The sequence below is a fragment of the Piliocolobus tephrosceles genome, chromosome 10, assembly GCF_002776525.5.
Source record: "Piliocolobus tephrosceles isolate RC106 chromosome 10, ASM277652v3, whole genome shotgun sequence".
Classification (NCBI taxonomy): Eukaryota; Metazoa; Chordata; class Mammalia; order Primates; family Cercopithecidae; genus Piliocolobus; species Piliocolobus tephrosceles.
In genome coordinates, this window is record NC_045443.1 from 117,789,355 (window position 1) to 117,815,302 (window position 25,948).

The 25,948-nt window shown below is 55.5% G+C and overlaps 2 protein-coding genes across 3 annotated transcripts in view; one reads left to right on the top strand and one right to left on the bottom strand.

Annotated features, from left to right (window-relative positions):
• BICDL1 (BICD family like cargo adaptor 1) overlaps positions 1 to 3,564 on the top strand; it is a 107,673-nt gene extending 104,109 nt beyond the window's left edge. For both annotated transcript variants that reach the window (XM_023204566.2, XM_023204572.2), the window contains one exon: positions 2,081 to 3,564. In XM_023204566.2, coding sequence (XP_023060334.1) covers positions 2,081 to 2,242 — 162 coding nt within the window. In that variant the 3' untranslated portion in view covers positions 2,243 to 3,564. The remainder of the gene's footprint in view (positions 1 to 2,080) is intronic.
• Positions 3,565 to 4,160: 596 nt separating this feature from the next.
• On the bottom strand, positions 4,161 to 24,600 carry RAB35 (RAB35, member RAS oncogene family). Its single transcript, XM_031936339.1, has 9 exons — positions 24,563 to 24,600; positions 20,091 to 20,253; positions 18,182 to 18,216; positions 17,879 to 18,022; positions 17,531 to 17,598; positions 12,947 to 13,070; positions 8,085 to 8,209; positions 7,863 to 7,987; positions 4,161 to 6,447 (listed from the first exon to the last, which is right to left on the bottom strand). Exons 1-9 carry the CDS (start codon positions 24,598 to 24,600, stop codon positions 6,319 to 6,321), a joined length of 951 nt encoding a protein of 316 aa, XP_031792199.1. The 3' UTR covers positions 4,161 to 6,318.
• Between the last annotated feature and the right edge of the window lie 1,348 nt (positions 24,601 to 25,948).

A 25,948-nucleotide genomic window follows, 5' to 3' on the forward strand; every position in this document is an offset into this window, starting at 1 on the left:
TGCCATCTTCTCATAGATGGCTGTTCCGTCCACGGAGGGACCGGCAGGCATGGAATGATGAGCAGCATGTGTCTGGGAAACTCTAAAGGGCGACCTGGATAGACCTGATTGCTTAAAGTTAAAAAATGCAGTTTTCAGTGTGCCAAACAAAACACTGGCAGCTTTGAAAGGTTGGTTTTTGAAAGGCCCTTTAGCATTCCCACGTTGGATTTAACGTAGATTTTACCAAGCGTGTCGTGACTGCAGGGCACCGTGCCAAGGACCATACACTGGAAACTGATAAGTAGGGACCGTGTGTTGGCAAATAGCTGGCATGGTGTCAGCTCTGAGGGGCAAGCAGAAAAGGGGTTGGAAGAGAACAGAAGAAGACAAGGGCAAGGAGAAGACCAGGAACAAGCTGAGTCTGAAGGACAGGGTTGAGAGGATGGGGAGGCTGGAGAGCAGGCCCTGAGCCGGAGAGCCTGAGGGGTCCACACTCACTGCAATGCCATGATGACTCAGGAAGGCCCCTTCGTTTCAGCCCCTTCGTTTCATGCTGAAACCTGCAGAGATACTAGAATGACACCCACGGGTGGGAGGGAGGAGGCGTGGACAAGCTGCTCAGGTGGAGGGGCCTGGCCAGCCCAGCTTCATGCCCTCGTCTCATGAGTGGCTGCTTGGAACCAAAGAGGTCATCTGCCCCGGCCACAGGGAGCCTGCCCTGAACGCAGACCTCACCTGTCCTGTGCTTGGACACCGCAGGTTGACTCACTCTAGGGTTTAGCCAGAAAAGCTTGGGTCTTACCAGGATGCCGCAGAGGCTGCCAGGTTCGAGTCATGGAGGAATTGAGCAGATGCGTGTTATGTTTACGAATGATACTAATTACACAGGCTGCTTGTATTCCTTTTTTTTTTTTTTTTTTCCTTTTTGAAACAGAGTCTCGCTCTGTTGCCCAGGCTGGAGTGCAGTGGTGCGTGCGATCTTGGCTCACTGCAAGCTCCGCATCCCGGGTTCATGCCATTCTCCTGCCTCAGCCTTCTGAGTAGCTGGGATTACAGGTGCCCGCCACCATGCCCGGCTAATTTTTTGTATTTTTAGTAGAGACGGGGTTTCACCTTGTTAGCCAGGATGGTCGCAATGTCCTGACCTCGTGATCCACCCGCCTCGGCCTCTCGAAGTGCTGGGATTACAGGCGTGAGTCACCGTGCCCGGCCGGCTGCTCATATTTCTAAAGCAGGAGTTTTCAAACTTTTTTAGTGGCAGAACTCTTTTGTCAAATGGAATCTTACCCAGGGTCAGAGTCTAGCCACCAGAGTGAAGCTGCCCTGTCCGCAGGCTCCTCTATGGGAGAGGCTGCTGCTCTGTAAAACATGGCGGGGCGGGCTGTGGGGGGGCGTTTTCTGGGCCACATGAACGAATTTGAGTTGGGGACGGCCCCGACCCAGAGAGGAGGCTGAAGAAACGGGCCTGATTTGGTGCGGGACAGCCCCTGAAGACCGTGCGGCCCCTGGCCTCTGGCGCAGATGGGAGCCTCAGCAGTGGGGTCTAGGGCAGCACCCAGGGCATCCTTGCCACGTGGGGCTGCTGTGGTGCCTGGGCATCAGCAACTCAGGCTGGAATGATTGGAAAAGGCAGGAGGAACCCCCGAGGCCAGGCCACTGGCTGGGCAGCTGGAAAGCCGAGGCGGCCCTAGGACCTGCCGGGGCTGGGGGTGGCAAGGCATCCCGGAGACACCAGCCAGGCCCACAGGACACGGGAGGCAAGAGCTGTGAGGCCTGGTCAGAGCAGGTGGAGTGCTAGTGTGAAGACGGCAGGGACAGACCACCCAAGCCATCAGCTGAGGACCGAGGCAGGCCAGCAGGGTAACACTGTTGAGGAGACCCCAGCCGGAGCCTGAGGAGGCTGGAGGTGCCATGCGGCTCCTGCGTGTGCCTGGTGTCTTGCCCACGCTCACTGCTTTCTTGGTCAGGGCAGTCCTAGCTGCAGCCTCTCATCACATCCTCATCTCTCATCTGTCTGACGTTGCCACCTCCCTGTCCACCCCCAGGGCTAGGTGAGAGCAGCTACTCAGTCCTGGCCACTGTCCCCTCCCCTCTGCAGGATGACATGCACAGGGTCATTGACCGGCAGCTGATGGACACGCACCTGAAGGAACGGAGCCAGCCGGCTGCTGCCCTCTGCAGGGGCCACAGCGCTGGGCGGGGGGATGAGCCCAGCACCGCCGAAGGCAAACGACTCTTCTCATTCTTCAGGAAAATTTAAGTTGGGAGGAGTGAGGCCACCAAAGATGGGTGGACTGTAGGCAGCTGGAAAGGCAGTGCTGGCGAGGCCTCCCCTGCGGCTCGCACCTCAGCAGCTGCCCTACCCCTCATGCTGGGGCCCCATGGGTCTGGGAGGGCCTGCTCCCTTTCCCTGGTGAGAATGGAGACCTAGAGGTGGGGGCCTGCCTCGGCCACGGAAGGCTTCCCTCGGCCCACCACCTGGCCAAGCCCACGCCTGGGCTTCTCCAGGATCCCCTGCTTGAGCAGGGTTAGGCCACCTCCCAGAGGGGCCCCTTGGTGTTGGGCTTTGCAGCTCACTCCGAACAGATCGCAGCCCACCCCCAGGCACTGCTGCCTCCTCGATTTTAGCAAATGGGGAACAGAAGGAATGGAGGCCCTTCTCTGCATGTCTGAGGAGGCCCGAGCCCCGGGGGCCTAGTCCTGTCGGGGCAGTGGGCCAGGCCTAAGCCTCCATTCCTTCCCCAGCCCCGGCCCAGGGTCGAAGGGGAGACGGCAGCCCCTCCCCTGCGTGCATGCACCTCGGCTGGCAGGAGGCCAAGCCTCTGGCCGCAAGGTCTTAAGAGCCGGCGCTTACCCAAGCTCAGCTGAGGCCACCCGAGCCCCAGGGAGGAAGAAGGCCCTGTCCCCCGGTCGCCACTGCTGTCCCTCCCAGCCTCCAGTCTCTGCCCTTAGCAGGGCCGGGCCAGGCGGAATGTTGTCACCAGTCATCTGCAGGCTTTAGCCATCCAGCCCTTTCCCCTGGCTCAGGGCTGGGGCTGGATGGGGTCTCCTCCTCCCACAGTTCCCTCCTCCACTCCTCACATACGTATCTTTTTGGCCCAGCCAAACAAGCCCAGGCCACAGAATGGCACTAGAGGGGTCTGGTCAGCCACCCCACCTTGAGGGCAGCACAGGCACCACAGGGTGGAGGAGACGGGGAAGCTGCGGGAAGCCTCCAGATGCCTGCTGGCCTGCAGGAGAAACCTGTAGCAGCTGCTGCCCCTGCCTCTGCAGCAGCCCCACCTCCTCCACCCAGGCCCCAACTCAGAGGCTCCGCGGCCGGCCAGCCCTCAGCTGCTCACAACTGATTCAGTCTCCCCCCCTCACATGGGGAAAGCACAGCAGGGATGCGCGGCAAGAATGTACCTGTAGATGTGTACATACCACAGGGCTGTAATTTTGTATGTAGCAATCATGTAAATACATGTATGGATTTTATAATATACATCTATAAAAATTATAAAGGCATATTTTTAGAAAAACAGCACACCACTGCTTCTTTTGAAAATAGTCCGAATAAGAATAAAATGAATTTCTACAGAGCTTCCTGCCTCGGTCTCTGGGTATTTGCGGGGGCGGGTTTGGTCTGAATGCCACTGACATATCAGACTCACCGCTGGCTGCTGCTGGAGAGGTAGCAATAGTGGTTCCCCTGCACCTGGGCCACCGCAGATGCTGGTACTTAACCAAGGGATTTGGCCAGGAAGGGCATCCTGCCCTGCCCCTCCCGCCTGGCACTGCCCCCTGCCAGTGCTGCAGTGTGCCATCCACAAGGCAGGCCTGCCAGCGCTGCTTCCCAGGTCAGCAGGGCCCTAAAGCTTTGCAGAAACTTCAAGCCAGAAAGAAACCACTCCGGGCGGAGGCTTCCACTGCATCCTTCCGGGCATGTGGAGGAGAAACATGGAGCTTCCCTGGCATCTTACCACATGTGCTCCCAGTCCAACTAGGGGGAAACTCAACCCTGGACCACCTGTTCCTGGAGAAAATGGACCTGGCTTCTGGAAGTGTCCCAGGGCCTCGACAGGCTCCTGTGCAAGGCTTAGGCCAAGAACAGGGAAGAGCTGGACACAGTGAGTGGGAAGAAGCCACGCCCACTCAGCACATCGCGGGAGGGAGAGCAAACAGATCCTGGAAGAAAATTTGGCAGCTTGAACCTTTATTTTTAGTATTTTTTTAAAAAGCATCATTAGAAACTTTCAATACAGAAATACTCCTAGCAAACCATTTAAAAGTGGTGTTTGTTTGACAGGAATTTCACATCAGGTCCACTAGGACATCGGTCCAGCCCTGAGTCCCCACCCCCCCCCCCATAACCCCCATTCATGCGTGTAACAGTGGGACAGGCACACTGTCATGACCAAAATCACCCCAACACCTGGGGCTGATGTCCAGCTGCCAGAAGCCATGGGGGCTTCTAGCCTGGGCTGGAAGCTCCCAGGGACCCCCCCCCCCCTTCTTATTGCTTGAATTTGCAAGCACACCCTTGCTGGCCTCACCTGATCGCTCAGAGGCCAGCATGCCCCCCCACCCAGCGGCACAGGAGCCCCAAGCACCGTGCATCCTCACAGGGCCCATGGCCAAGCAGGACAGTCCCAAGGACAGAGACCCTGCTCCTGCTCCTGCCGCCCCCACCGACCAGATGAGGCTGCCTGCTGGTCAGCCCTGCAGCCCCCTCCACAGCACCTTCCTTCCCAGGCCCACGGAGCTCCCCCACCCCATCCTGTGGCTCCAAAGTGAAGGCCTGTCCCAGAACCACCGGCCTTTGGCAGTTTGGGCAAGTGGAGAGACGGGTGAGAAGAAACCCCGTTTTTATTGATTAAAAATCCATCCACAGTGCTAACACGGAAACTGCAGTGTGATCTGTGATGTGATTGTCCAATCAGGGCTCTCCCTGGAAATCGCCTAGGAAAGGAAATCTAAAGAAACACATCCTGGTGTTGAACTCAGTTCTTCCCAGGTCACTTGATCCCTGTAGGGGGAGGGGAATGAGGTGTCCGGGCTGGGGGCAGGGGAGCAGTCATCAAACGCAGATGATCGACCCTGGTTTTTCTCCAGGGTACTGGGGCGTGTCAAAACTGGCCGCCCCAGCCATTCCTTCCCACCCACCAGGAAATCCTCTTGCTACCTTTGTCCTGACAAAGGTTAGGACAGTGACCAAGGCCTGTCCACGGTCCCAGCCCAGAGGCCCCAGGCATGCACTCCCCACAGGTGCCTGAGGCTGCAGCATAGACTCCTGACCTCCAGTGGGAGGCAACTCTGACAAGGGTGGGAGGCCCCTTCTCCGTTCCCACCAAGAAAAGCCAAAGAGCCCAGCCCCACAATGGCAGGAAGCCATTCATTTTTTTCTAAAAACAGTGGACACAAAGTGGGGTGGCCTCAACTTTTGCTGCTGTGCCAATCAAACCTCAGGGAAAGAAAGTAATTGTGAGGAATTTAATTCACTTGATTTGGCTTCATTTTCTTGATCTGTTAAAATAATGCTCCCATAGCCCCCCTGCCAGCCCCATCTCTGCACGAACCTACCCCAACCTTTCTGTTGGAACTGAAAACTGTTGACAGAAATGAGAAGCCATGGCTCCCCTGGGTTTGGAGCTCAGAGGCATCTAGAAGGCAGGACAAGAAATCTGCTGGCCAAAGGGCAAGACTGGCCAACTCTGTGGAACTGCAGGGCCTGCCTCAAGACCGGGTTCCCCAGCTCCCAGAATGGCTGTGGGGACAGAACAGGGAGGGAAGGGAGCTGGTGCAGGCCCCGGAGAAGGGGCAAGACCCTGCGTGCCGGGGACAGAAGCTGACAGCCTGTCGGAGAGAATGAGCAACGTGGAGCCCACTCCACTGGCACAGGCTGGCCGAAGACGCAGCTAGAACGTGACATCGTCTCCACAGGACGCTGCTTGCAGTAAGATGGGCTGGGGAGGGGCGCGGGGAAGAGTCCGTTGCAGCAGGCTGGCACCAAGGAGGCAAAAGCCAGAGCAGGACGTGGTGTGCGGCCGGATAGAGCAATATACACTATGTACAGACTCTGCGAATCAGTCCGCTCGGCAGGCAGCGTCCTCGCCAGGTCCAGGCGCCTTGGCCGGGGAGAAGAGGGCACCAATAGGGAAGGGCGGGCTGGTCCAACACCTTCTTGGCACTCGAGGAGGGCGGGGGAGGAAGTGCCAATGGCACCTCCCGATACAAAAACATGGAGAGAATTCTTTAAATAACGGCACGAAACTGAGACTGTCCCCCGAGGAACCTCCATGGGCCTCGGGCTGGGGGAGGGACCGCAGTGCAGTCTCTGCAGTGGACTGGGCGCCATTAGCAGCAGCGTTTCTTTCGTTTACTATTCTTCGTGAGCTTCACCACATCGTTCTGTTGTTGCTGCTGCTGTTTTGCCAGGTTGTCTTTCTTTGCTCGGAGGACCAGCTCCGTGATGCAGTTGAACATCTGTGGAGAGGAAGGAGGAAGGGCCAGCCTCAGACCTGGCCAGGAGGCCCCTGCTGGCCTGCACGGCCGCCTCCCCGCCTTCCGGGGCCCAGCTGTTTCTACCTGGGTCTTTCTACCTGGAATTTTTGGCATGTATGTCTCCAAAGCCTATTCCAGAAGGAGGTGGTGAATTATTTTATTTAAAGGTCAAAAAGGAACAGCATTGCTAAAACCCCACCTCTACAAAAAAATACAAAACTTAGCCAGGAGTGGTGGTGCACACTGTAGTCCCAGCTGCTTGAGAGGCTGAGGTGGAAGATCACTTGAGCCCAGAGATCAAGACTACAGTGGGCTGTGAACACCAACCTGGATGGCAGTTAGGACACTGACTCAACAAATAAATACGTCTGAAAAAAGGAACACCATCAGAGGCCCATGAACTGCGTGGACTTGGGAAAGTCAAACTCACAGGGGTTTTCCAGTCCTTCTTTTATATAGAGAGACCAACCCCTTTCCTTCAGCTGGAATCTTTTTTTTTTCTTTTTTTTGAGACGGAGTCTCGCTCTGTCGCCCAGGCTGGAGTGCAGTGGCGCAATCTCGGCTCACTGCAAGCTCCGCCTCCCGGGTTCACACCATTCTCCTGCCTCAGCCTCCCGAGTAGCTGGGACCACAGGCGCCTGGCTAATTTTTTTGTATTTTTAGTAGACACGGGGTTTCACTGTGTTAGCCAGAATGGTCTCGATCTCCTGACCTCGTGATCCACCCACCTAGGCCTCCCAAAGTGCTGGGACTACAGGCGTGCGCCACCACACCTGGCCCAGCTGGAGTCTTATGACATGACAGATGAAAGTGCCCCTGCTGTTCATGGACATAGGTGACCCGCGGTCTGCCCGTTCCATGCCACCTCATGGCATGAGAGTGAAGTCACCGCCCAAGGTCATACCAGCCTTGCCCACAGGGCCGGGGGGATAGGCCAGCATCAGGACAGCAGCCTGACTTACAGAGGAGCCTGTGCTCCCTGCCACTGTGTGGCCCATTTGCCCTGAAGCAGTGGGATCCTCAACTTCCCACAGGCCTCTGGGCTCCACACACCACACGGTGGCCGACGGGGCAGAGGACTGGAGTGGAGGCTGTGCTTGCCTCTGCTGTGGGACAGAGGTTCACTCAGTCTCTGACTAGCTGGGTGGTGGTCCTTGAGTGACTTCAACACGTGGAGCCTCAGTTTCCCTATTTGAAATGTGGGAATAATTGTACCTACCTCAGAGGACTGTTGTGCTATCAGCTAAGATCGTTAAAGGGCCTGGCACACAGTAGGCACTCAATAAATGGCAGTTTCTATGACATTTTCTGTCGGTCATTGAGATGCCTCAAGCAGGTCAGCAGCAGGGAGAAGATGGCCACAGGGGTGTGGCAGAGCCAGTGGCCCAGGGCCTCACCTCTTCCACGTTGACATTCTCCTTGGCGCTGGTCTCAAACAACTGGATGCCCATCTGCCCGGCAAATTTGTAGGCATCTTCTGTCTCCACCACCTTCCGCTCAGGGTCGTCATTCTTATTACCCACTTCAAAGCAAGGCAGAGTCAGTGCAGCCCTGAGGGGCGGAGCCGGCTGCCCCTCTCCCCCACCCCACCCTCACCCCGGCCCTGGGTGCAGCCTCACCTAATATTCGGCACACGTCATCACAGTTCTGGTTGATTTCGTGAAGCCACCGCTTGACGTTGACGAATGACTCGGCACTGGTGACGTCGTAAACCACAATGACCCCGTGGGTCCCCCGGTAATACCTGCAGGGCCAGAGTGTGCAGCAGCATGTCAACCCCGGCAGGAGTCGCCCCCTTGCCAGAACCCGCCTACCCCCGTTAGGACAGTGACCGGAAAAGGTGAGGGTGGCCCTAGAGCCTGGACTGTCTCTCACTCGGCCTCGGCAGACGCCCGAGCCACGCCAGGCCAGCAGGAGAGGCCACTGCGGCAGCACTGGCTCCCCCTGCCTCCCTGGAGCACCAGGAGGGCGGGGGGACCAGCCCCTGGGCAGCAGAGCAGGTCTGAGGCGTCCCCTCGTGCTGTTGAGAGTCTGCTACGGGCTTGAAACATCTTTGAAGTTCTTGCTTTATTTTGGGAACTCAGGCAGTTTTTGTATTTGACATCATGTTATCACTGTCTTTGAACATTCAAAAAAAATCTTTTCTCCTCAAACCTGTTTTAGAGGAACGCCTTTCCAAGAAGCCACATCACCATGACGCCCTGGCAGAGTCTGTGTCCCTCCCGTGGGGCAGGTAGGCCCCTCCCTTCCTGCTACCCTTGGCTTATCTGTGCAGGTGGCAGGAAAAGCGTGGAAGCCACACAAGCATCCAGGGATGGCTGGGGAGAGGTGTCCAGCAAAGCCATCACCCAAACATGCAGAGCCCAGGGTCAGCCAGGAGGACCAGAAGGAAGGGGACGCCCAATTCTCCTCTCCAGACCCCAAGGCCCCATTCATCCCAATGGCGCAGGAGGACATCAATCCCCGGGGAAGAGGGGACCACAGCCTCCGCCTCTCCACTTCCCCGAGAGCTGTCACAGAGCCAGAGGCCAGGCAGCAGCCCCGCCCCGCACTGTGCAATCAGCCAGAGCTGTCCCTCTGTCCCCTCTCCCCAAAGCCACAGGGACCTCCACCCCAGGGCTCCTCAGGACACCACACAGACAAACCATGAGTGGACAGGCTGCTTCCTCCAGGCCTTCTGGCTGCCACCTGCCCCAGCCCTAATTACCTCCACCCCCAAGAGGTTCATGGGGACAGCCCAAAACCCAGTTCAGGAACAGCCCAAGTCAGTACAGGCTGAGCAAGAATGAGGTGGCCAGGCTGGTGGCTGCGGCTCCGTTCCTGTCCACCTGCCCATCAGCTCTCCCGCCAATGCTTCACATCTGAGGCCTGATCCAAGGACAAAAGCCCACCCCTGGCTCCATCTCTGAAAGGCTAGAGGGCGCCTGCATTCACCCTGCCACACCTCGCAGCTTCACCAAGGATGGCACGCAGGTGGCTGGTCCTTAGCTGGGGCGGTCACGAGGGAGAAAGGAGCTAAGCATTCCTCCAAGGGCAGGGAGCAGTAAACAGTCGGTATCAGTTCTTCAGCATCATCAATATGCCTTCAAGGACAATCTGTGGTCCCAGACAGAGGTGGTGGAAGGAAACCCAGAGGCAGCTTGGGGGCAGCCCTGAGCATCTTCCCTGAGGCTGTGGAGCTGGAGGAGCTCCTGCCCAGGCCTGGGGCAAAGCCCAACCTGCCCCTGCCCCTGCCCCTGCCCCATCCTTGCTCCACCCTCAACACGACCGCTGGGATCTCTTCCCAGAGCTTCATTGTGCCCACAGTTTTGCTTCCAGGGCAGCATCGCTCCTTGGCTTTGGGGTAGCTGTCTTGGCACTGAGCCCAAGAACTAGCTCTGGCCTGGGTAGCTGCTGCTGAGAGCGCCGGGTCTGCACACGGCACAAGTGTGTCAGACGCCTTCCAGAGCAAGGGCGCGCCGGAGCCACAGGAACAGGCGACTGTCCCCTGCCAGCAGAGGAAGTCCAAGGAGTGGATGGCTCTGCAGACTCCTTTGCTGAAGATGATCAGAGATGCCAAGAAACGCCTACAACCATGGCCCCGGCACAGGGTCCCCGCGGCTCCCTGGGCGCCTCCACCTCATCTGGGGCCCAGGACAGGGGCTTTAGGTAAAAGCAGAGAATTTGTCTGGGGATGAAGTCAGGGGCTCAGAGCTCTGGCTAGGAGGAACCAGAGTACCGAGGCTTCCCATGGCCACCAGGAATCGCCTTCACTCATGGGGACTCTGCTCTAGGCCAGGCACAGAGCTGGGGGCTTGGGATCCATGACCTTATTAATCTCTGCAGCCACCTGATCCAGCAGACCTCAGGTTGGCCATGTGACCAGCGAGGACGGAAGGCTGAGTGCGGCGGCCAGCTGGAAGTCCTGGCGCTCAGGGCTGACTCCCAGGCCCAATGCCAGGGCCTTGCCTTCCTTGTCACTTCTCCCCTCACCTCCACCCCACCCGCACGTCTCAGGGCCGGCAAACCTCAGCTTCTGAGAGCAAGAACTCAAGAAGGGGTGACCACAGGGCTCTTTCTCGCCAGGCTAACAGGATGCGGTTTCGGTTTCTCTTTGAATGCCCTGCATTGGAAAAAGTCACGCTACTGCATCCTGACTGCCCCATTCCTGAAAACTCCTCATCTCCCCAAAACTCCTTCCTTCTTTGCCAGTGACCATTAAAGGGCGTCGAGACTTCCACGGGCGTCGAGACTTCCACGGGCCCCTCAGTGCGCCCTGCTGGGCCTCCTGCCTCATGAGGGCCAGAGCGGGACTCCAAGATGGAGCCACCTCTCTGCTCCCCACACAGGCGGGATTTCATCTGGGCCCAGCAGCTGCCCACAGACTGCCCCTTCCCAAGACCCCTGGGAAAAACCCATGTTGCTCCCAAGAAGCCGAGTGACTCCTCCCCGCCTCCCCACAGATGGAGGAACCAGTTCACCCTCTTCGCGCCCTGCCCAGCCTGGAAAGCAGCTGACTGCGTAGCGGCAGGGAGGGGCTGTGGCTCCTCCTGCTGAAAGAGCCTCGGACCCCCCAGGCCCCCCTGCCCTGCCCAGGGGTTCATTGCTCATGGCCACGGGCCTCCAAACCTCTGCTGCCCTGACCTCCACCTGGTTTGAAGGCACAGGATGGGGCGGGAAAGCAGGGGCACCACCTGCCCAGCTGGTGCAGAGCCTCGGCAGCCTCAGGGCCAACCCTGAGTGCCCCCAACCCCCGCCCCCTGAGTTAGGAGGCTTCTTCCTCCCTGGGCCTGTTTTCCTGTCCATAAAATGGAGATAGTCACAGGTCTCTCTACCGGGATTAACCGAAATGAAGCAGCTGAAATCCTAGCGACAGGCCCAACCCAGAGCAAGGATGCGAGAGGTCGGCACCCAGACCAGCCCTGGCCAGAGCATGAGGGCTTGTCTCCCCTGGGTCTGCGCTGCCCAAAGCACTGATGCCAGCCCTGCCCCAGCGTCCTCCGCAGGTTCTCACTGGCAGCTGCCAAGACATGCAGGCCACAGAGCCCTCGCTCACGGGACTCATCAATAGTCAACACACGGCACCACACCCCGGCGACCCCAGGACTGGGAGCTCCCAGGGATTCAGGGCATCACGGGCCGCAGCACAAATGCACTCAGCATAGGGTAACCCCAGTGACAAGCCCTCCGCCTCGACTCCAGCCCCAGGAGCTGCTCGCCCAGTGCACCTGTCCCTCCTCCAGCAGCCCTGCTCTCCCCCACACTCCCAGCCACCCATGGGGGCGCTGCACCCCACACTTCCCACCCTCGGGAGATGCCGAGGGGTACAGGGTGGGCAGCCAGCCTGGGGAGTACCCAGCTTTCATGCTGTGGGGAGGGAGGGGACCGCTGGCCGGGACTTCCTCATTCGCCTTCCTGAGGTCACTTCCAGAGGAGCTGCTCGAGAGAGCCGAGGAGGTGTCTGTGGAGCCGGACAGCCGCCCTCACTCTTCACAGGCTACTGTGGGCAGCACAGGCTCGGCCGCTGGGAGGGACCCCTCCAGGGCACCCTCTGTCAAATGGGATGACAGCAGCACCGAGCACACGGAGCTGCCAGGCACCAAAACCCGGCCGCACAGCTGACGGCTGCGGCGGGGCACCCGGCACCTCCACATGGAAGCCAATCCCAGACGCAGTCCCTCCAGGACACGAGCGCAGGGAGCTTCGGCAACTTGCCTAAGGACACACAGTCCAACGGCTCCAAATCGGTCCTTTCAGACCCCGCTCTTTCCCAAAACCTGCTCGATTAACAACCCAATAACCAGGAGCTGCTCCGAAGGACACTGCCCATCTGCGCTGGAGCCCAGCTTCCCCCTGGCCTGTAGCTTAGCCACAACGGCGGGCAACTGGTGGGTGGCTGGATTTCCCAGGAACAGCTTTAAGGGGAGGGAAGGGCCTGCTGACATGCACCAGTGTTCCTCCCTGGACAGCATCACCTCCAAGGCATCAGGGTGGGTGACGGGAGCCTGCACAGGCCAACTCCAGCTGCCATAACTGACACCTACCAAGAGGAACTGTCAGTGACTAAGTCCCGGGCAGGCAGGGCACTTTGCAACCCCCTAGCGAGGCAAACGCTATTCTGCTGTAAGGTGACGGCGCAGTGGGCCGGAGGGTCAGCTGACTCTCCAAGGAGACAGAACATGGCCATTGTCCGGCCATCCGGCCAGACTCCAGCCAGGGTGCTCAGCGACTCCCCCTACAGCATTCCCCACACCTTCAGGACCGGGAAGGGCGCAACCCAACGCCATCTACTACAGCCAACAACAGGCTCACTTCCCGACAGCCTCAGGGACCCTCAGTGACATTTCCACCATGCAGGCACCAGTCACTCAATCGTGTCCACAGGTCAGTGATCTGGGTTGGGTGGGAGTGGGCGGGCACAGGTCAGTGATATGTGTTGGGTGGGAGGGGGCGGGCACATGTCAGTGGCGCGGGTTGGGTGGGACTGGGCGGGTGGACTCACGTGGAGGTGATGGTGCGGAAGCGCTCCTGCCCCGCTGTGTCCCAGATCTGCAGCTTCACCTTCTCCCCATTGATCTCCACGGTCCGGATCTTGAAATCCACTCCGATCGTGGTGATGTAGCTGCCTGCACACACAGGGCAGTTAACCAGGCCCGACGAGGTATCCTCCCAGGCCCAGAGCCCCACACTGCACACAACACACCCCCAGGCTCCCCCACTCTCCCGACTCATTACATGTGCCTGGCACATTCTAGGTCCCAGGGACACAGCCCTGAACATCCTTGTTCACAAGGTCCCTCCACACACAAGTGAAGGAGGGAGACAGGATGCAAGGAAACAAACAAAAGGGACAATTTCCAAGAGTGAATAGTGACACATAGGAAATAACATGGGATGGGACTGGTGGGAGTGGGACAGGCTCCTTTAGAGTGGCTAGGTGGGGACACACCAGCTGTGTCTGAGAATGGTAGAACTACGGGCACTCTGGGTTTTTCTTTTCAATTCAAAAAAATTTTAAGGCCCTCAAAATTCACGTTTCAAAAAAATTTTAAGGCCCTCAAAATTCACGTCAGAACACACAAATAGGTCATGAGCTGCAGTCCGAAAACCACTGCTCTAGGCAGGGGAGATAGTAGCAAAAACAGCCGTGGGTGGGGGGTGGTCACATGAGCACAAGCCCACGGCCCAAGGCAGGCAGAACGTGGCGAGGCCAGATCTTGGACCGGTGTGGCACTTCCAAGAACATGGACTTTCTCTCATGTGTGCTGGGGAGGCACCAAACGGTTTTGATCAGGGGCATGAGCTCCTGCATTTTAAATGGCTCTCTTGCAGCATCTGTCGGAAACATGGTTTTTTTGGGGGGTGGGGACAACATCTCATTCTGTCACTCAGGCTGGAGTGAAGTGGGATTGCACCCTTAGCCCTCCCCAGGGTCTGATGATCCTCCCACCTCAGCCTCCCGAGTAGCTGGGGTTACAGGCACACACCACCACGTCCAGCTAATTTTTGTATTTTTAGTAGAAGTGGGGTTTCACCATGTTGCCCAGGCTGGTCTCGAACTCCTGACCTCAAGTGATCCACCTGTCTCAGCCTCTCAAAGTGCTGGGATTACAGGCACAAGCCACTGCGCCTGGTCTGAAAGATGGATTTGAGGAGAATTTCTAGCTGGTGTAATTGTCCATTCCAGTCTTCCAAAGCCTGACACTAGGAAGAGCACAGCTTATCACTCCATTTGGGGCTTACACTGTAACAGTGCAGGAGACACACACACACACACACACACAATTATGTGAAATGTGGCAAGGGCGTAGGAAAGGTCAAATTCCAAGGTGGGGTGGGGAACAAGGCTGCCTTCAGGGAGGACGTCACATCTGGGCCTAGCTTAAAGGAACAGGTAAGACTTCAAAGGCCGACATTAGGTGGGGGAACCACATCCCACTCAAAAGCAAATAGCTGAGGACAACATGCAACCAGAACACATTCAGAAAACCAGCTGGCACCCGGGCTCTTCCAGCCAGGGGAACGCCAAGGAGTGCGGCCCACCGCCTAGCACAGTTAGGCTCTCCAGAAACAGCTGGTGGCTAACGAACCAGCAAGCCAAAGAACAAAAGAATGACCAGGGGGTAGGAGGAAGCCAGAAAGGTGAACTGAAAACAGACTACGAGCACAGTGGTCCTCAGTGGTTCTCAGCCGGAATGACTGTCCCTCCAAAGGACACTCAGCAATGTCTGGAGGCATTGTTAGTTGTCATAGCAGGAGGAGGGGAAGTGTTGCTGGCATTTAGTGGGTGGAGGCCAAGGATGCTGCTCAATATCCTTCAACACGCAGGAGAGCCCCACAAGAAAAATCACAGGGCCCAGGCTGGGTGCGGTGGCTCACGCCTGTAATCCGAGCACTTTGGGAGGCTGAGACAGGCGGATCACGAGGTCAGGAGATCGAGACCATCCTGGCTAACACGGTGAAACCCCGTCTCTACTAAAAATACAAAAAACTAGCCGGGCGAGGTGGCAGGCGCCTGTAGTCCCAGCTACTCAGGAGGCTGAGGCAGGAGAATGGCGTGAACCTGGGAGGCGGAGCTTGCAGTGAGCTGAGATCACGCCACTGTACTCTAGCCTGGGCAACAGAGCCAGACTCCGTCTCAAAAAAAAAGAAATCACAGTGCCCAAAGAGTCAACAGTGTCCAAGTGAAGAAATTTTACTGTAAACGCTGTGCAGGTAAGAGGGGCCACTGAAGTTTTTAAACAGAGAAAAGACCCTGCCAGACACACACGAGCTGTTCAGGGTGGGTCGGGGTTGCCGTAATGCTTCCAGGTAGAACCAACAGTAAACTGAGATGCTGGTAGTAGAAATGGAAAGGTGGGAAGAGATTGCAACAATGAGTCGTCCAAGCATTGAACACTGATTGGGATGGGGAGGGAGGGGGCCATTACAGAGGAAAATGAACATTTTTCAACACAATTAGAGGCTGTTAATTGGCTATCATTCTTGAACAGAAGGTTAACAGCCAGTCGCAACAAATAGCTGGTATTTATTGAACACTTAGTCCAAGGCACTGCAACCTGCACTATCTCAGGTAATCCTATAACAACCCCATGGGGAAAGGCCCATTGTGATTTCTACTTTACACATGAACTGGCTCAAGGTCACACAGAGAAGCCATCTGCTTCCAACACCACACCAACAGTGAGACTGCAGGGCCAGTATCAAGGAAACAAAGGGGGCAAAACCCATTTCTCCACCAAGACAGACATCAGCTATGGAATCACTTTTTTTTTTTTTTTTTCTTTTTTTTTTATACGGAGTCTGGCTCTGTCACCAGGCTGCAGTGCAGTGGCACGATCTCGGCTCACTGCAAGCTCTGCCTCCCTGGTTCAAGAGATTCTCCTGCCTCAGCCTCCCGAGCAGCTGGGACTACAGGCACGCACCACCACGCCCGGCTAATTTTTTTATTTTTATTTTTAGTAAAGACAGAGTTTCACCATATTGGCCAGGATGGTCTCAATCTCCTGACCTCGTGATCCACCCGGCTCAGGCTCCCAAAGTGCTGGGATTATAGGCGTGAGCCACCGCGCCCGGCCAATGGAATCACTTTCTAAAGGCAGCCCAGCCATGTCAGAGGGAATTCTCCACAAGATAATCAGAGATGCCAACTCCACCCAAAAGTTCATCTGTAATTAACCTGATTTTTTTGTTTGTTTTTTGAGATGGAGTCTTGCTCTGTCGCTCAGGTTGGAGGTTGGAGTGCAGTGGCACAATCTCAGCTCACTGCAACCTCCCCCTCCCAGGTTCAAGCAACTCTCCTGCCTCAGCCTCCCGAGTCGCTATGATTACAGGCGTGTACCAACACACCCAGCTAATTTTTGTATTTTTAGTAGAGATGGGGTTTCACCATGTTGGTCAGGCTGGTCTCGAACTCCTGACCTCATGATCCACCCGCCTCGGCCTCCCAAAGGGCTGGGATTACAGGTGTGAGCCACCGCGCCCAGCTGAACCTGATGTATTTCACAAACAAAAATGTGTTCAATCTTACCAGTGATTAGGGAAATACAAATATAAACAAGTTAGCCCTTTTTGCCTATCAGCTCAGCAAGAATGAAGACAGCTACTAAGATCCAGCATTGATCAGGGTTGACAAGGGGCACTTTCCACCCTTCGGTGGGACTGTGGATTAAATGACTTCCTGTGAAAATTCTCCGTGCATACACCCTGTAAGCCAGTAACCCCACTTCTACAGAAGTGCACAATAAGTATCAGCCGGGCGCAGTGGCTCACGCCTGTAATCCCAGCACTTTGGGAGGCCGAGGTGGGTGGATCACCTGAGGTCAGGCATTCGAGACCAGCGTGACCAACATGGTGAAATCCCATCTCTATTAAAAATACAAAAATTAGCCAGGTGTGGTGGCGGGCACCTGTAGTCCCAACTATTCGGGAGGCTGAGACAGGAGAATTGTTTGAACCCAGGAGGTGGAGGTTGCAGTGGGCTGAAATCGCACCACTGCGCTCCAGCCTGGGTGACAGAGCGTGACTCCATCTCAAAACCCGAAAAGCAGACAAAAAAAAGAATAAGTATCGCCTATATCCCAAGTAGCTAACCATCGCTGAAAACACAACCAGAAGCCAGGCACGAAGTAAGAGCAGCGTCAGTGCACCATGTGGTGCATCGAAGCACAGAAAGCCCCACCACACTCAAATGAGCCACAAAGGCTACATGTGGAGCGCAGACAGAAATCGGAAAGACACACGCTGACCACAGGCTGCCAGGGAGGCACAGGGGGCAGGAACAGGGACTGTATCCTGGGTGGCACCATAGATGCTGTTATGGGAATCTTCCTGTTTGGACCCTGGGTGGGAAAATCATGGCCCAGCCAAAGGGTTTTGGTGAGCAGGTGCATTGGACAGACCACAGAGGCTTCTGACAGAAGTGCCACAAGGTCCTAAGTCCCCCTCCATCTTCTTCCCTCCTCTGGCAACCAGAATGAGACAGTTCCCAACATTAGGCAGAGGCAACTGTGTTCCAGTGCCAGGGAGGGGATGTCAACAAACAAACAAAAATGACACCCCAGCAGCACTGCAGGGGAGGACTCACCTGAGAAAGTGTTGTCTGCAAAACGCAACAGTAAACTACTCTTGCCCACACCTGCAAGAGAGAAAGCACTGTGTGTGATGAGGGGGGCAGGTAGGTCCCCTCCCTCCAGCCCCGGCCCTTCTTCCGGGAGAGGATGCCTCAGTACCAATTCTTTTTCTTTTTTTTTTGAGACGGAGTCTCGCTCTGTCGCCCAGGCTGGAGTGCAATGGCCGGATCTCAGCTCACTACAAGCTCCGCCTCCCGGGTATAGGTCATTCTCCTGCCTCAGCCTCCCAAGTAGCTGGGACTACAGGCGCCGGCCACCTCGCCCGGCTAGTTTTTTGTATTTTTTAGTAGAGACCTCAGTACCAATTCTTAAGAAGCTTAGTGGGACCCAGCTCACTTCTGAATGCTCTTTCCACCTCCCTGAGCGGCCACACACCAAGAACATCTTCCACTGGATCCCTGACCTTTTCCTCCGTCCTTGTGTAAGACAAGCTGTTCCCAAATCCCCTGAGGGAGAGATGAGAAAGGGACTGGTGCCCAGGTCCTGGGCTGAGGGCTGGCCCAAAGGGAGATGCCAGACGACAAAGCAGAATGAAGGTCAACCACACGAAACAGCCCCCAAGTCCGTCTACAACACAGTCCCTAGAAAAGTGCGCAGCATGTTACCGCACATCGGTAAGGGAGCCGCCCAAAATGCAGAGCTGTGGAGCATGAAAGCACCCTTGAGATCATCAGGGCTAGCTTGCAGGTGAAGAAACCAAGGCCCACATAGCTAGAACTGAATGGCCACCATCTTTCTGGCTGATGTCCCCACCGGGTGGGCTGGTGGAGTGGAGGGTCTGCCTTATATCCATCAGCGCAGCAGCCCACATGTGCTCAGACCATGTATCAGCCACAGCAGCTCCTGGCTACTTAGAGCACAAACAGTATCAGGCCTCCCCCACTTTTTTTGGTAAAGAAATGGGGTTTCATTCAGTCACTCAGGCTGGAGTGCGATGGTGCAATCATGTCTCCCTGCAGCCTCCAACTCCTAGGCTCAAGTGATCCTCCAGCCTCAGCCTCCCGAGTAGCTGGGACCACATGTGCACACCACCATGCCCAGCTAATTTTTTTTATTTTTAGTAGGGGCAGAGTCTTGCTATGTTGCCCAGGCTTATTTTTTTTTTAACTTTTGTAGAGACGAGGTCTTGCTAGGTTGCCCAAGTTGGTCTCAAACTTCTGGCCTCAAGCAACCCTCTCGCCTGGGCCTCCTGAAGTGCTGGGATTACAGGCATGAGCCATGGTGCCCGGACCTCTCCCCTTGACTTCAACTCACAGTGCTTTCAGCCTGCCAAGTGCACCTGTTCCGTGTCCTCCTATCCTGTCCCCAATCTTCAATACCCCTGAGGCCAGCCAGGTTAACTGACCACAAAGAATTCACAGGCATCGGGCTGTGTGTGTGGTGAGCCCTTGGATGCCTCTTTGGTGATAATTCTGGCCACATCTCTTGAGATGAGGAAGCCCAGGCCCAGAGTGGCCGGCCTAAGTGCCTCTGTGAGCAGCCAGAAAGCTGAGATCCGCATCCAGGCCGGACTCCTCCAGAGTAGTAACACTCCTCCCAGTACACACTGCTGCGAGCCTTGCGTCTGGTTCAGGAGGGGGAAAAATGACCTGCGGGGGCTCCTACATCTCACTCCTGTTAGGTTTTTAATGAAAATGCCATGACAGCTATGAAACCCCCTGACACAAGTGCAGATTTGAGCCGAGGTGTCTATTCGTGGGAGAAGCCCACAGTATTTTTTTTTTTTTTGAGAGACAGGGTCTTACTCTGTCTCTCAGGCTGGAGTGCAGTTGTGTGATCATAATTCACTCTAACCTTGAAATCCCCAAGTACCTAGGACTACAGGCATGCACCACCACATGCAGCAAACTTTTTTAAAAAAATTTTTTTTTTTTTTTGAGACGGAGTCTTGCTTTGTCGCCCAGGCTGGAGTGCAGTGGCCGGATCTCAGCTCACTGCAAGCTCCGCCTCCCGGGTTTACGCCATTCTCCTGCCTCAGCCTCCCGAGTAGCTGGGACTACAGGCACCTGCCACCTTGCCCGGCTAGTTTTTTGTATTTTTAGTAGAGACGGGGTTTCACCGTGTTCGCCAGGATGGTCTCGATCTCCTGACCTTGTGATCCGCCCGTCTCAGCCTCCCAAAGTGCTAGGATTACAGGCTTGAGCCACCGCGCCTGGCTTTTAAAAATTTTTTGTAGAGATGGCCTCTCACTACGTTGCCCAGGCTGGTCTCAAACTCCTGGCCTCAAGCAATCTGCCCGCTTCCGCCTCCCAAAGTGCTGGGCTAACAGGCCTGAGCCACTGCATTTGGCCCCACAACTTTTAATAGATTCTCAAGAAGGGCACTGCCTCCACCCCCACTCTGCCAAGTAACCAAAGTGGCAAACCACTGTTGCAGCTATATTTCCCTAAGCCTAACCCCAGCGTCCTCTCTGGGAAATCCTCTAAAGATCCCTTTCTGGGAGCTTCTCCTGGTGAGGGAGCTGCCCCGAGATGCCCAGAAGAACTTGTTTCACTGAGTAAGCCTGAGTCTTACTTTCCTAAAGACAGGCCAGGGTGAGGCCCTCCTGGGCAGGCAGATGCTGCTCAGCCCCGGGCCTGCAGCACTCATGCTCAGGGCCACTTCCTCCTTGCTCTGCCGTGAGGCTTCCTGCTGAGCCCAAGGAGAGCCCGAGTCCCTGGCTGGGTCCTTCACGGCACTGTGCCCAACACCAGCACCCCACTGGCCTCGCCGCCTCCTCTGCTTCCTCCTGGAGCCTTCTGGGTCCAGCTTACTCAGCTAAAAGCTTGAATCGGAGAGTTTCTCTAGGACAGAGCCCTCTCCTCACCCGCCCTGTGCATTCACAGTGCTGTGAGCCAGGCCCAGCACTTAGTAGGTACCAACCAAACGCTGCTTAATGAATTTCTGCCTAAACAAACGCCCGCCACACTGATAGCTCTGCTATCTAGCGCTACCACTGCAACACAGCAGGCGCCTAAGCAGGGGTTTCCAAACTTCTGCAGGGCAGCAGAATCCTTTTCTTCATCCAAGCTTTACCCAAATCCCATGTCTAAAACAGCTCTCTCTGCAATGACACAGCAGTATCCCCTCCAGCTTGGCCTCTCCAGGTCCCCACACACTGTCCCCAGGTGTCTCAGCAGGGCAGTTAAAAGCCACCAGGCTGGCCAGGTGCAGTGGCTCACGCCTGTAATCCCAGAACTTTGGGAGGCCGAGATGGGCCGATCACGAGGTCAAGAGATGGAGACCATCCTGGCCAACATGGTGAACACCCCATCTCTACTAAAAATACAAAAATTAGTCGGGCGTGGTGGCATGCACCTGTAGTCCCAGCTACTCGGGAGGCTGAGGCAGGAGAATTGCTTGAACCCAGGAGGCGGAGGTTGCAGTGAGCCGAGACAGCACCACTGCACTCCAGACTGGTGTCAGAGTGAGACTCTGTCTCAAAAAAAAAAAGAAAAAAAATTGGGAGGCCAAGGCAGGCAGATCACAAGGTCAGGAGTTCCAGACCAGCCTGACTAATATGATGAAACTCCATCACTACTAAAAATACAAAAATTAGCCAGGTGTGGAGGCGCACGCCTGTAATCCCAGCTACTCGGGAGGCTGAGGCAGGAGAACTGCTTGAACCCAGGAGGCGGAGGTGTCAGTGAACTGAGATCATGCCACTGCACTCCAGTATGGGCAACGGAGCCAGACTCCATCTCAAAAAAAAAAGCCACTAGGCTGCAGAAAGACCACAACCATCACCACATTATCTGCTGCTTTGGACCTGACATCAACCTCTGACACTGCTCTCCCTTTGAGAGGAACAGAAACCCATCCCAAGAAATGCTACCTCCTAAATATTCCTGAAAGAGGCTTTCTCGGAAATACAAGCTGCAGCCATTACCCTACACCACCAGTGTCAGGGCAGAGGCAGAGGGCACCTGTCAACCTTCACCACAGCCACCACGAGGCTGCCCAAGGGCCACATCAGTGTGACCCCAACCAGTCCAGCCTGTCATTCTTTTTCTTTTTTTCTTTTTTTTTGAGATGGAGTCTCACTCTGTCGCCCAGGCTGGAGTGCAGTGGCGCGATCTTGGCTGCAGCCTCTACCTCCCAGATTCAAGCGATTCTCCTGCCTCAGCCTCCTGAGTAGCTGGGATTCCACGTGCCCGCCATCACGCCCAGCTAATTTTTTGTATTGTTAGTAGAGACAGGGTTTCACCACGTTGGCCAAGCTGGTCTCGAGCTCCTGACCTCAAGTAATCTGCCTGCCTCGGCCTCCCAAAGTGCTGGGATTATAGAAGCGAGCCACTGCGCCCAGTCTTTTACCCCTGGCTGCTGTCTGGTCCCCACCACGCAAGCCACACACACGTCTTCCCTTCCCCCTGCTCCTGCCTGGGCTCTGGCCCCTCACTCCTGTAGGCTTCAGTTCCACCTCTTGAAGAGCCCTAGACCTTTCAGTGAAGTGTTCTTTATTTTTTTTGAAACAGGGACTTGCTCTGTTGCTCAGGCTAAAGTGCAGCAGCATGATCACAGCTCACTGCAGTCTCAACCTCCCAGACTCAAGAGATCCTCCCACCTCAGCCTCCCAAGTAGCTGAGACCACAGGCGTGCACCACCATGCCCTGCTAATTTTCCTATTTTTTGTTGAGATAAGGCCTCCCTGTGTTGCCCAGGCTGGTCTCAGACTCCTGGCCTCAAGCGATCCTCCACATTGGCCTCCCAAAGTGCTGGGATAGGCCGGGCGCAGTGGCTCAAGCCTGTAATCCCAGCACTTTGGGAGGCCGAGACGAGGGGATCACAAGGTCAGGAGATCAAGACCATCCTGGCTAACCCGGTGAAACCTCGTCTCTGCTAAAAAATACAAAAAACTAGCCGGGCGAGGGGGCGGGCGCCTGTAGTCCCAGCTACTCGGGAGGCTGAGGCAGGAAAATGGCATGAACCTGGGAGGCGGAGCTTGTAGTGAGCTGAGATCCGGCCACTGCACTCCAGCATGGGCGATAGAGCGAGACTCCGACTTAAAAAAAGAAAAAAAAAAAGTGCTGGGATTACAGGTGTGAACCACCGTGCCTGGACTTTTTTTTTTTTTTTTGAGACAGTGTCTCACTCTGTCACCCAGGCTGGAGTGCAGCTGTGTGATCCTAACTCCCTGTAACTTTGAACTCCTGGGTTAAAACAATCTTCCTGTCTCAGCCTCCCATGTAGCTGGGACTACAGGATTCCATAATGAGGATGGCTGGCCTGAGGGATGCAGACGAAATGCTGTTACAAATCAAAGCCAGTGTCAGAGAGTGTAAGGGAAAGTATAGACAATACAGAACTGGCTGGGTGCGGTGGCTCACGTCTGTAATTCCAGCACTTTGGGAGGCCGAGGTGGGTGGATCACGAGGTCAGGAGATCGAGACCATCCCAGCTAACACAGTGAAACCTGGTCTCTACTAAAAATACAAAAAATTAGCTGGGCGTGGTGGCGGGCGCCTGTAGACCCAGCTACTTGGGAGGCTGAGGCAGGAGAACAGTGTGAACCCAGGAGGCGCAGCCGGCCATGAGATCGCACCACTGTACTCTAACCTGGGTGACAAAGCGAGACTCCGTCTCAAAAAAAAAAGAAAAGAAAAGAAAATACAGAACCTCCAGCATAACGAAGGGATGCAGAGGTCGAGGGAATCCATTGCAGAAGCACCCACAATGTGCAGAGTGGGCAGAACTCTAGATTTATGAAGAAAGAAACCAGCATTCATGGAGGGCCTATTGTTTGCCAGCCCTGAAACGCGCTGCTCGCACATGTATTAGCACTGAGGCGCAGTAGCTCCCAGCTTTGCCCCTGCTGAGTTGCGTGATTCTGAAACGCGCTGCTCGCACATGTATTAGCACTGAGGTGCAGTAGCTCCCAGCGTTGCCCCTGCTGAGTTGCGTGATTTGGGGCAAGTAAGTCACCTCCTCTGAGCCTCAGTTTCCTTTTTTTAAAGAGAGAGTTTCATTTTTGTCGCCCAGGCTGGAGTACAATGGTGCGATCTTGGTTCACTGCAACTTCCGCCTACCAGGTTCAAGTGATTCTCCCGCCTCAGTCTCCCAAGTAGCTGGGATTACAGGCGCATTCCACCATGCCCCACTACTTTTGGATTTTTAGTAGAGACAAGGTTTCATCATGTTGCCCAAGTCGGTCTCAAACTCCTGACTTCAGGTGACCCACCGGCCTCAGCCTCCCACAGTGCTGGGATTACAGGTGTGAACCACCATGCCGGGCCTTCAGCCTTAGTTTCCTTATTTGACAAACCACACAGGCCGCGGGTGAGAATAAGCGTCTGTGAAATCGTTCGATATATCTTAAGGAGGCATTCACAGAAGGAGCCCAGTTCAGGAGTGTGTGATGTCAGTCTCTGTGCTCAGCTGCCAAAGCTTAGTCTGGACTTCCATGGCTACCATCTCCCAGCTTTGAGTATCTCAATGTCGGGAGAAATCAAAGAGCACAGTGTCTGTCTCCACTGCACAACCTACACCTACATGGCTGACCTAGGAGCTAGACCACATCAGTCTCGACCCAATGAGTCTTCTCCCACACCTGACTTTGGAGAGAAAAATCCATTCATCACAAAAAAAGTACTGTGAGAAAGCGGGCCAGACCCATCCCCTGGGCTTTACAGAGGAGAAGAGCCAAAAAGCTGCATCTTCCTGCTGAGTTTAGGCTTTTCACAGTTGGGTATCAACGCAGAGGTCCAAGACGTCTTGCAGAGGGATAAAGGCTCCTGACCATGGCGGGCTGACTCTCACTCCAAAAAGACAGAAATGGCCCCAGTGCCAGTCCCTCAGAACCCAAGGCCAGGGCTGCAAGGAAATCATGTAAAGGAAGAAGCCTCAAGACCCTGAAGAATGCCAAAGGCCATCTCCAAGAGAACATTCCACAGTTTGCCTGGTTTCCCTTCATTCAAACCATAACCAATCAGTCCTCCACCTTTCTACCTCTTTCCCCAACCTCAGTTAATCTTCTATCTCCCTGGTTAGCCCCCAACTTTCCCCCTTACCTCTCCCCTCCTCCAGCAACCACGGAAACCTCAGTCATCCTTCACCTGATCCAAACCACCAACCACATCTCCATCCAGCTTTGCAAGTGAGGCCAAAACCACCCACTTCCCTGACCCTGCGCTGACATTGCTATCCAACACTCCTACATCCCAAGTCTCACCGCTCACTTGATTTGATCCCCTTTCCTTTACAGTCCATGGGCTCTACCATGAGCCTGGCCTCTGCTTCCAAACACAAGACATCCTCCCCACACTCAGCTCAGATCTGGTCTACAAACTGAGCATGCTCCCAAGACTCTTTCATGAACATTGTATAACCCCAGCATCTCAGCTTCACTCCCATAAACCTTCTGGGGCCTGCCTCCCTGACCTCTTGGTCACTCCATAAACCTGCTCACCTGCCACACTCCAAACAGCTCTAAAACCCTGCATATTTTCCCAGAAACCAGTCTACCTTTTCGAAGCACACTTAATATTCATTCATTCATTCTGCAATTATGTCTTAAGCACTTACTGGGTGCCAGGCACTGTTCTAGGCACTGGAGTTAGAGCAGTGATCAGGGCTAGGAGCCCTCGAGCAGTGTGTGAGTGTGTGTGTGTGTGTGTGGCCAAAGCATTTTTATAATTTTGGCTGTTCCATCCCCAGGACCCCTCTGTATATAGTAGTGTAACAGCAAACAGAGACAACTCACTATGTGCCAGGAGCTGTGCGCCACACTGCACAATCTCACTTAATACTCACATCAACTCCATAAGGCAGATCCAACTATCATTCCATTTTGCAGATGAGGAAACTGAACCATACAGATATAATAATTCAGCGGGAATGCGCCAGGCCCTGTGCAAAGCCCTTTATCCAACTTACCTCATTTAAAACTCACGGCAATCCCATGAGGCAGGTTCTGAGAACGTCCTCATTTTAGACGGGAAGAAACTGACGCTTACAAAGGATACTGATGATAATGACAATTGTGAACATTTACTTAAAGCTTACTTTACCGAGTAGGGCGCTAAGCACTTTTCCTACTTTATCCCATCGAATCCTCACACCACCCAGCAAGGCACGTCCCCACTTCTCAGATGAGAGAACTGAGGCTCAGGACTGCGAAGCAACTTGCCCAAGGTCAGCGCGCGGCAGGTGGTAGTCCTGAGACTCGAACCCAGGTCTCTCCAACTCCAGCGATCGCGCGACTTGACCAAGGTCACACGTGAGGCACGGGCAGGCGCGATGACTGGACCCGGCGCGCTCGGCACCTCCGCCCCTCCGCCCCAACCTCCCCTCGGTGCGGCCCGGAACCCCTCGGCGCACCCCTGGGGCCCAGACCGCCGGGCTGCCCCGCCCGCCCGCCCCGCGCGGGCCGGCACCTCCCCGCCCGCCCGCCACCC